The 10734-nt window shown below is 34.3% G+C and overlaps 1 protein-coding gene across 1 annotated transcript; it reads right to left on the reverse strand.

The window, feature by feature from the left end:
• Positions 1 to 927: 927 nt before the first annotated feature.
• Positions 928 to 8946, reverse strand: LOC103718275 (protein tas). Its single transcript, XM_039115017.1, is given in 10 exon segments — positions 928 to 1374; positions 1764 to 1850; positions 1852 to 1946; positions 2243 to 2378; positions 3811 to 3928; positions 4910 to 5069; positions 6598 to 6685; positions 7625 to 7663; positions 7665 to 7721; positions 8621 to 8946. Coding segments are annotated over 10 exon segments (1251 nt in total). The 5' UTR covers positions 8849 to 8946; the 3' UTR covers positions 928 to 1131.
• Between the last annotated feature and the right edge of the window lie 1788 nt (positions 8947 to 10734).

Here is a 10734-nt window from a genome sequence, read left to right on the forward strand (position 1 = left end):
GAAAAGAAAATAAATAAATGAAAAGAAAGAAAGAAAAATAAATAAATAAATAAATTTTATATAAATGAATGAATGAATGAATGAATAAATAAGATAATAAATAAATACATTTCAATGGATAAAATAATAATAAATAAATGCATAATAAAAATATATATGCGAATGAACGTATAAATAAATAAATAAAAAGAAAAATAATGAGTGAGTGGCAAATAATCTGATCCTTATGATATTGATAAGTATGGTGAATTTGTCGCCATTGCAAATAGTTAAATAAAGAGATAATCTATTAAACAGATAATAGTTATTTATGTTGTATTATACTATAAATATATTATTATATTACATTATATCATAATAATTAATATGTAATGTAAATAATTAATATTATGTTAAATTATGAGAAATTAATTATACTATAATATATTATTTTATACCTTGATTATTGTATTATACTATACATATTATATTATTTACTTATATCATAATACATTAATATGTATTTAAATATTTAATATTTGTTATATTATGAGAAATTATTAATACTAATAATATAATATTTTATATCTTTATTATGTATATACTATAAATATAATATATATACATTATATCATAATACATTAATATGTTATGTTAAATAATTTAATATTATGTTATATAATAGAAAATTAATTTACTCTAATAATTATATATCATTATGCTATGCTATGCAATATATATTACTATATTATAATAATAATATTTTATATTACAGTAATATTATACTATATCGTATATTATGTATTAATATATGTTATGTTTTATCATGCTCTATTGTATATACTATGCAATGTCCTTTATGGTAATTTTGTCATATAAAAGTACTTTCTCAGTTTGTTTACCAAACATATGTTAAAGTGCACAGCACTTAAAAATATAGTTACCAAATAACAAACAGCTTTTATAACAGCTCTATTTCAGACAGCTCTACTTCCAACAGCGTCTACTGCCTAACAGCTCCCCGCAAACAGGGCCTTATTCTGTTGCAGCTGCAACTCGTTCTTGAAGGGGACAAATCATTACCGGCTTGCTAATGTCAAAGAACTTTTTTTAAAAAAAAAAAAATCTAAAAAAATCTAGAACATCAGCTATTCAAAGAATTGTTGGGTCTTTGTATCTCTTAAAGATATCCTCAATGCCAGCTACAACTTCAGGTGGCAATGGCCGCATGGTTGTAATGAATGCATCGATGTCTTCTTTCAGCTGATCCACAAAGGTTGCCACCAATGAGTGAACTTGTTTGTGAACGGACGGTCGCCGCACAAATCCAAGGGCAAGTTGGACTGGGGTCAGGCCATGCTTCTTGGCCAGCTGGACATATAGTGCAGTTGCTTCCTGGAAACATAGAATGGTCTGAACCACAAAATTGAACAGTTTTCATTTTTCTCAGGGTTCTGATTTTTGTGCATGCTCAAATGTGCTCCGAAGATGTATGGAACATTTCAGTATGTAATGAAGATTGTCAGCAGCATTAGTTTTCCCTTTGACAGCTATATAGGTTTTTCACCTCTCTATTGTGGGAATGGATGAGAAATTTCCTCATTTACCAAACCATGTGCAATAAAAAGCCATATTAAAATCAAAGGAATCATATATTCTTAAAAAAAATGCAGTTTTGCCAATAGATGTTCATAATTGAAAAGAGAAAATGCTGCATATGTACATAGTGGTTTTTAAGACATACTGAACAAATATTCCATATAAATTTGTATCATAAGACATACCTTTGCTAATGAAGCTTTTGTATCTGAGCCATGTACCTGGGGAAAAAGCTTAGCCTGCCCCTTTTTGGCAGCTTCAGAGTTGATATCCTAGATACTTCCCACTGAGACTCCACCACCCCAGTGGGGAGTATGCTAGGAGCCCAATGTTGCAGTTATTGGGGTGACATACTTCAACAAGATCAACTGCAGGTGTAAAATGTAATAGAAAAGTTTAGTGTGATGTCTGCATGATCTGGAGTCCTTCAAATAACCATTTCGTCTAATGCCCTTTATCAACCATTATCTTTCAAATAGCACAAACAAAACTGGAAAGAAGTGTCATACAATGGAGGCAGACAGCTAAACTGAAGGAATTGATGAATGATAAAGCAAGCTTTTTGAGCTTGCAATTAATGAATGATGAAACAAAATGGTGACCAAATTAGCCTCTTTTTATAAAATTAATATGAATTTATAGATCAATATTTTACAGGACTTGCCTTCAAAACGGCACCTGACAAGCAGACTATAGCTATTTTGGATGCTGGCAATCTTTGGAAGCTTCTGAACCTCTGCAGCATGTGCGAACTCCATAACACCATATGATGTTTCATTTGAGACTCCTATGTAGCGTACCTGAAAGACATGGACATAATGATAAAGTAGCAACTCTCAGATATTCTGGTCAGAAATTTTGGAGTCCAGTTCGATGCTTATTGCAGTTTGTACCAGCTATATATTGCAGTTGTACAGCTATACAATCTTCATGATGGCATATTTAGAAGGTGCAGGTGTTTTGAGTACAGCCAGGTTGTGAGGAATCTCTACGGAATAAACAAGTGGCAGTTACGGCTGGTAACAAACTGCTCAGCTACAGCAAATCGTTCGCTTTCAGAAATGGGTTATAGCCTTATCTACAGCCCAGTCTTAAGTTTGGTGGAGTCCTGAATGCTAGGAACTGAATATGCAGAGGTGCTTAAATGCTAATATATACTTATGGATCACATACAGGCAATGCATACTGTCAATTATATCAGAAGAACCCAAAATGTCTAATCAAAAAGATAGCCTGCAGAGACATGCAGATGAGTGTAGATTATAGAATTCTTTTAGTACCTCCAAAGCTTAACAGTTAATACATTTTGCTAAGACTAGGGATGACTTCATGAAATTCACAGATAGGTGACCCAAATATGTGATCATGAAATTAGAGAAAGGATTTTGGTATAGCAATAGAGGGTTCTTGATCTTCTATGAGAGAAGATGGTTTTGGCGAAAGGGTTAAATGGTGAGTCCATAATCCAGTATATTGTTGATAGTACAAAAAAGACGAGAATTTTACAACACATCACGTTTATATAGCTTAAGACTTTGATGAATGATGACGATGTATGATTTCATTCTTTCTGACTCACAATGGGCTTCATCTATATTATTTCCAGGCCTAGGGGACTTGGGGAATTGTTTTCTAGTTGCATGAGGTTAAGATAGCGCTCACTGCCCATTAAATATCATTTCGAAGTCTCCTCACAGGCTCCTTTCTTGCCAAAAGTCGCTTTGACTAAGATTTTGGCACCAATGTTGAACGGACAATATATGAGGTTTACAATGATTAATCTGCTCGATCCTCCTACGAGAGCCTTCTTAATTTCCTCCATCAATCATTCCAACTTTGATTGGATAAGACAAAATTGATGGAGTAACAATAAATAAGCTTTGGATATTTTCAAATTTATGTTTTCAAAAGAGAGGAACACCACAGTTTCGACTTAAAATAAGCTTGCACCGGTGCCCTACTTATTCTACACATGGTTTCAAACAGAGAAACCAAACAAATCTGTCAAATGGGGAGTGTGCTTAGCAATTTGCTTCATCTCCACAAGTCCGAGTCATAGATCATAAACAGTCAGATTGCCTCCTCGATGAGGCAATTTTATTAGTCATACTTCCATTTGCTTTTTAGCAATTTCAAGTTGCCCTACAAAATATAAATCTTAAGTTGACCAAAGTCGTGTATTTTGAATCACAAATTTTGCATGTTGAGCATAAATTGCTCCGCGGATATTACCTTCCCTTCATCAATGAGCTCCTGAAAGGCCCTAAGTTGTTCAGCAAATGGCACACTGGGTCTCCATTTTGCAGGGTCATATGTAAAGTCGCCAAACAATGGCACATATCGATCTGGCCTGAAGAAATATAAATAGATATCAAAAATACAGGTTCGTCAAAATAACAAACCGGGGAACTAATATAAACAATAAGAAGTATCAGGATGTGTTTTGACTCCCTTTACCAGATAAAAACATGAGATGTCCCCATCTTTAAAGCACATAAAGTTGTTCAATATAACAAATAATCAATATAATTTCAAGAGTAAAATATTATAAAAACTAAGATCATCCACCATTACATTGGGGCATTGGGCAACCCTGCAATGGATATAGATTCTATTGCTGGAAGACTAGTAAACCAGACATGTCCAGTACAAATACGAAGACATATAGTCACACACTGCCAAAAAAAATCCCACAAAACCCATGATAATTTATTTTAAAAACTATGAAATCAATTTTATAAATTAAAGAATTTCCATATTGTTATCAAATTTCATTTGTAAGTCCCCACACACTGGAATCTCTCTTTTCTCTTGTGTAGTTATCTTAATTTATTTAAAAATCTGTGGCATAGAAGCCATACCTTAAACACCATTCAGCTCACAGTGGAATTTATACATGACCTGACTATAATTTTATAGTGTACATATATGACCTGAAAAAATGTATCTTACAGGAAACATAAGTAACCTATCATTAATTAACAAGAAACCTGCTAGAAATTGAAAATTGATGTGATGTGGCACAAATTTAGGATAGAGTTTTAGATAGATGTTGCTAAAACTGCAGAAAATCATGATCATCAAACAAGGTATACTTTTTCCGACCTGAATAATGTGAGATTCATTTGGGAGCAGTGCTAAGCCTAAATGCTAGTGCAGGAAGGACTGCCGACATGTAGATGAATCACAACAAAAGACCTCAATATGACCCTAAGAAAGGGGTATTCTCTGGCTGACATGACATGCAGATGACCTTCACATGCATATATACTGCATATCATTCTAAAAACAATTTAATAAAGGGGGTTAGTGTTTGTATAAAAAGACTGACCAGTGTATCTGCAGTAAATCAATGTAGTCAGTGGACAGGCGCTTAAGGCTCTTTTCTACACTCTCTCTTATGTTAGCAGCATCAACCCGCAAAACCTTTGCATTGTCACGAATATAACTTGACCGCTCCGAGTAACCACAAACTTTGTAGCCAAAATCACCTATCAAAACATAGCAAGGGACACCTCAAAACTCTGAAAGCCCAAAGTCCTCAAAAGTTGAAAACTTTTTGCCTGAGTTTATGGTTTTATTTCTTGCTAATTTCTAAATTGCAAAATGTAAACAAGATAAGTTGAACAACAGTATTTTACACAATGACTAGATCCTAGAATCCACAATCAAGGCATTTTTCTAAGTTACAAGAAGACTACAAAATGAGATATATTGCAGCTAGTTTAACCAGGACAACAGCCAATAAACCAAGTCCCTGTTCCGCCAGTTTTCTGAGCAAGGCTACGTCCTTGATCTTCAAATCTTGTTCAGCGTCTTCATATCTTTCTGTATAATCTCTATTACGGTCTTTAAAGTCTTCTTTCTCCCCAGAACTTTCAAACTGGTCAGCATGCCCGTTTTTACCAGAGTCAACTCTGATTTTCATCAAGAGTGATCAAATTGGCAAATTTCAGTTTTCTGTAACTTCATCCTCCAGAAAGGCACAGTTCAGCTTCTTTAGCTTGCCCATGACTAACCATCCAATGTCCATTTTAAAACATAGCCATTTCAAAGTATTACCTCTGTTATGCTCTTAGGTGCATGCAGCCTCATTTGTTCAAAATGTTAGTGATTGTATCATAATTTTTTCCTCCTTTAAAGTTTATTTGAAGAGAGGGTGGGGCTTAGCACAATGATAACGTTGCTATGTTATGATCTGGTTGTCACGAGTTCGAAACACAAAAACAGTCTCTCTGCATGCAGGATTAAGACTGCGTACATTTGATTCTCCCTGAACTCCACAGTGGCAGGGAGCCTCTTGCACTGCGACAACCTTTTTTTGAGTTTCATTAGCAAACAACACCTTGGCATGATTAGGTTTCAGTGGTATCCGATGATAATAACACAACAAAGCAATAATTATAAGGACTCATAAATGTAATTATCCAATTTTTTTAGAACTATCATCAGTTAGCATCCATCTGTAATACAGAGGTAAAGTAGTGAAAAAACAGGAAAAAAAATACTTTTGGGGGGAACGTCCTAGCCATTGATGTAGATTAGAGTTTCATGTCTTAAATATCTCCATTGAGCTTAGTTAGAAAAATATTGATACCAAATATGTATTGAGCTATGACCAATGATGGTTCAGGATGATATTACGAATGCCTATTTCCAGTACAGAATTTCAAAGAGTATTCTTCATCTACCAAAACTGTCTTAATTTTCCATTGACCTTGCAAAGCATTTTAATTGAGCATCCAAACAGAAGAAAACTTAGAGATCAGATAAGTCTCAGTTACAAGTTATATGACACATCACCAAATGGCTTGAACTGTTGAGAGCGTGCTTATCCTAAAGTTCTTAAATATATCAAGTTGGTGTTTTTTAACAGTCTCTGTTTTGCTAATTCAACTGGAATAGCAAAAACAATTTCCACTATTTCTCCATCAGAAACTCTCATGCAAAGCCAGATCATAAATTATTTCCCTAGAAAGGACACTAATAAAAGGCAAATTAATGAGCTTTGGCATGCACATACCTTATCACGTGGTTTAGACTTCATCCAGCTACCTATATAAAGATCTGTCCTTCCCTGTGTCTCCTTGCTCATTGGGACTGGGTACTACAGAATAGAAAATGATACAGGCATCCACAGTGTTAATATATGCCAGCAGTGTACATATTATGTATTTGCCACAACAAAACCTACATACATATAACAAGATATATTAAATTGGACAATGCACACTAACTGTGTTCTTGTTATATAGTCTTGCTAAAAAAATTGTCATAGTCCATATGGTGTAAGAACATAGAAAGCTTAAGACATCGGAATGTCAGATAGTTGACACAAATATCCATGATATCCATGAACTATTCCCCCCCCAAAGGAAAGACATTCACACATGATGAAATGACCCTTAGTTTCAATGTTAAGAGGCAATGCGGAAGGAGAAGAGCCTAGAATAGTGAGTCAGAAGTGATTACACCCCAAATGCCAAAATTTCTCCAGAAGCACAAAATAAGCACAACAACCAGCAATTCTTGTACCTAAACATTAAGATCGGCATATGCAAGATGTTCAAACCAGAGTTATATGCTGCATTAAATAACCTTTCTGCAACAATCACCCAGTGTGTAACCTATATGCTTGACTCATATCTGCTCTTTAAACAGGCTACTAGAGAAGGATGTCTATATGACACCTACAATGCAAACTTGCCAAAGAAAAATTAACGAAGTACACAAGTTAGAGAGTGCAAGTTATGATTTGAAAGAGTTATGAAGAACCTGGTTGAAGAGATTGAGGGCACTCATGTGATTATGGATGCAAAATTATCATGAACTCAGAACAACATAGCGTTAATTAAATGCTGGGATGAAATTGCAATGCTCTAACAGTATTTGACATATTGGCATTAAAAAGGAAAAAAGGAAAGTAGCACACTTAAGGCCATTGTAGTAATGTTACACCAACCAACGTGATTTTTAATTTTTTTCTAAGACAAAAATGCATATCATTCGTCAGCCTAAAATAGATTGATTACTATAAAGAACTCACTGCTTCTGCTGTATCCAAAGCATTAATACCATGCTCAAGATGCGTAGCTAAGAATGTCATGGGCTTCCTTCTCTGTATTCTGTTGTCCAAATGTCATCTGAAAATTTAAAAGAAAAAAAAACAATTCATGACAAAGAAAGGGCAAGCTTTGCAAGGTCAAAGGATTCTCTTTTCCCACCTAAAACTCAGAACCCTAATCCCCAAATACCAAATCCAAAATCTTCTACCATTTCTTGAAAAGGGAGAACAGTTCTGACAACATTACAATCAAAAACAATTTCAAATATCCAATTCACAGAATTTGAACCAATTAGTAGCATAGTTAAAGTCACAGCTTCTTTATGCTTCTTGGAAGAACGAATTGAAAGAATATATATCAAAAGAAAATCTTAGGTAAAAGCATTGGATTTTTTTTCTTTCTCCGAAGCTTCAAAACTACTCATGCGTCAAAAATCAAACCTATACCACTTCTTGGCAAGGAAAAAAAACACTCTGGCACACCCAATAGTTACAATAAATAAATAACTTATCAGCAGTCTGATACCTACAGTTTTAACCTAAAAATACAGCATCGCATGTAAAATATAATGATATTTTTATACCGTTTCTGGTAAGAAGGGGAAAGGGGCGCGGGAGGAGTCATGCTTCTCTACTAATTCCAGGATAACAGGAAGAAGAAAAATACAATGTTGAGGCACCCATATTGTTTTAACAGTTTGTTGGGAAGGAACGCGGAAGAAGAAAAGACGATCTTGACGCACTCAAAAAAGTTTCTTCGCTCGAATAAAAGAAGTCACAAAGACGCACCATAAGAATCAGGACTTCCCACTTCTTTGTCCGAGAAGAAAAAGGGTGCAAAAAAAGAGAGAGGAAAATCACATGTTCCTACCGTTTCTTGGGAAGAAGGAAGAGATAAAAAGACAATCTCGACTCATCAAAGCATCAAAAGAAAATCGCAGAGAACAAATTAACCGAAAAAAGACCAGGGCTCAGTACAGTTCCCAGCATGATTTCGCTTATCCGGAGATCCGAATCGCCGAGCTTCCGGTACTGCAATGGGCTCTCCCCTTGCTTCGCTCTGATGGGCGACCCCGCCATGGGCCTCCTCCTCCTCCCGCCATCGACGGCAGAGAGGCGCTTCCGTCCAACGCCAGGAGAAAGATCGAAGCCACGGCGGAGGAGAAGAGTGCAGGACGGCAGCATAGACCCCGCCGCCGATGCCATTTCTGCTCCAACTGCAAGCCGTGGGGACGATTTTCCACGCCACCCCCGGAGGAGGCTTATCTTTCATCTCCTCTCCTCGTATCATTACCAATACTGGAACATGAGGTGCGGATGCCCGCATATATTTCCGTGAGCCGCAGAAGCCAACACTTTTCTCTTCTTTTTTTTTCTCCATTTAATAAAGGCCTTTATGCTTTAATAAGTGCCCATCCGCCTTCCATTTGGGAGAGGAGCCTATTAATATTTTTATTACTTATGCTTTGAGGTAGTATCTGATTATACAACCAAATATTTTTTAAAAAAAATTATGGAAAATTGATTCAAGAAAATTTTAGTAGAAAAAAAAAATCCGAAGGTGATTTGAATTGGCATATTGAAAAATATAGTGTAGTTTTGAAAAATTTGCATGCATGAAGGATTCAAAAATAACAATGCGAAAGAAAATACTACTTCTAAGTTCACGGTAAATTATAACAAATATTATCTAATACTTATTTTTAAAAAATAATAACTTTTATCTGGTAAAATTTAAAAGTGGGTATTGTATATAATTTTTTTACTGAGTTTTGTTTAAAGATTGAAAAATTATAACCATCCAATATAGATGTATGAATAAGAAAATGGAAGAAAAAAACTAAGGGCCCATATGGTATTTTTCTTTATTTTTTTTAACAAAAATATGAAATTTAATGGAGAAAATTATATTTGGTTGCCCCATTTTTGTTTTTTTAAACATCTTCCATTATTCTGAAAAAATAAAAGTGAAAAATTTTCACTTCTAATAATTTTAAAAGTAGGTTTTTACCCTTCTTCTTCCAACCCATTTTCTTCCATCCAAACTCCCTCGACATCATCTTTTTACTAGATGCCAAGCTATCTCTCATTTTTTACTGCATCATTGTGCCGACCCATTTTTTTTTTCTTCGTCGCTCCCTCGACTCTCTCTATCCAATATCAAGCTTTCTATGTCATTGACCTTGACATCAGCCCCATCCCCTCCCCCTCTCTTCCGTTGTCGGTCACATTGCCGACCCTTGTTATATTAAAAAAAAGAGTGAACAAAACATTTTTTATCAAAAAATCGAAAAACATAGAAATAGACATTCTCTCCCCATATTAAAAAAGAAAAGAAGTAATAACGATACCGAACGCAACCTAAATAAAAATTTGATAGAAGAATTTGCAACAAGAGAAATAAATGGGCTTTTAAGAATCAAATGTTGGAAAAAGAAAAATAAAAACTATATAAAAATCTAATTCCATGTGGACAAGATGATTGATAGAATTAACAAAGTGATTAGATGAGTATTAGGATAATTAAAAGGAAAAAAAAAACCATCCATAAAGAAAAGTTGGCAAGGGAATAAGAAAGTTCAATTGGCATCAAGATTAAAAGCAAGAGTTGTAAGAGACCATCTAAATGCAGAAACATAGAAGCATACAAAAATTATAAGACAATTGAGAATGAAGTTAAAAGTAGCATGAGAGATGTATGAAGAGTTAGGGCGCAAGTCAGAAACTAAGAATTTGGAGAAAGATATTTTACAAAAATAAAATACATGAAAATTAGAGATTCGACTCAGGTTAGATGCATTATAGATGAATATCAAAAGATTTTAGTTAGGAAAAATAAGATCAAAGAAAAATAAAAAAAATATTTTGATAAGCTTCTCAACAGAAATTATGTAGATGATTTAGGATTCCATTGCGGTTCTACCAAGGATAGTAATATTTACTATACTCATAAAATTAGATTATTTAATATAAAAGAGGCCATGAAAAAAAGATGAAATATGAAAAATAATCAGAATTGATAGAAACATAAGTGAGATTTGGAAGTATTTCGTTCTTGATTAATTTATTCAATAAAAACTTAGAGATTAATA

The sequence above is a fragment of the Phoenix dactylifera genome, chromosome 17 (assembly GCF_009389715.1).
Source record: "Phoenix dactylifera cultivar Barhee BC4 chromosome 17, palm_55x_up_171113_PBpolish2nd_filt_p, whole genome shotgun sequence".
NCBI classification, from domain to species: domain Eukaryota; kingdom Viridiplantae; phylum Streptophyta; class Magnoliopsida; order Arecales; family Arecaceae; genus Phoenix; species Phoenix dactylifera.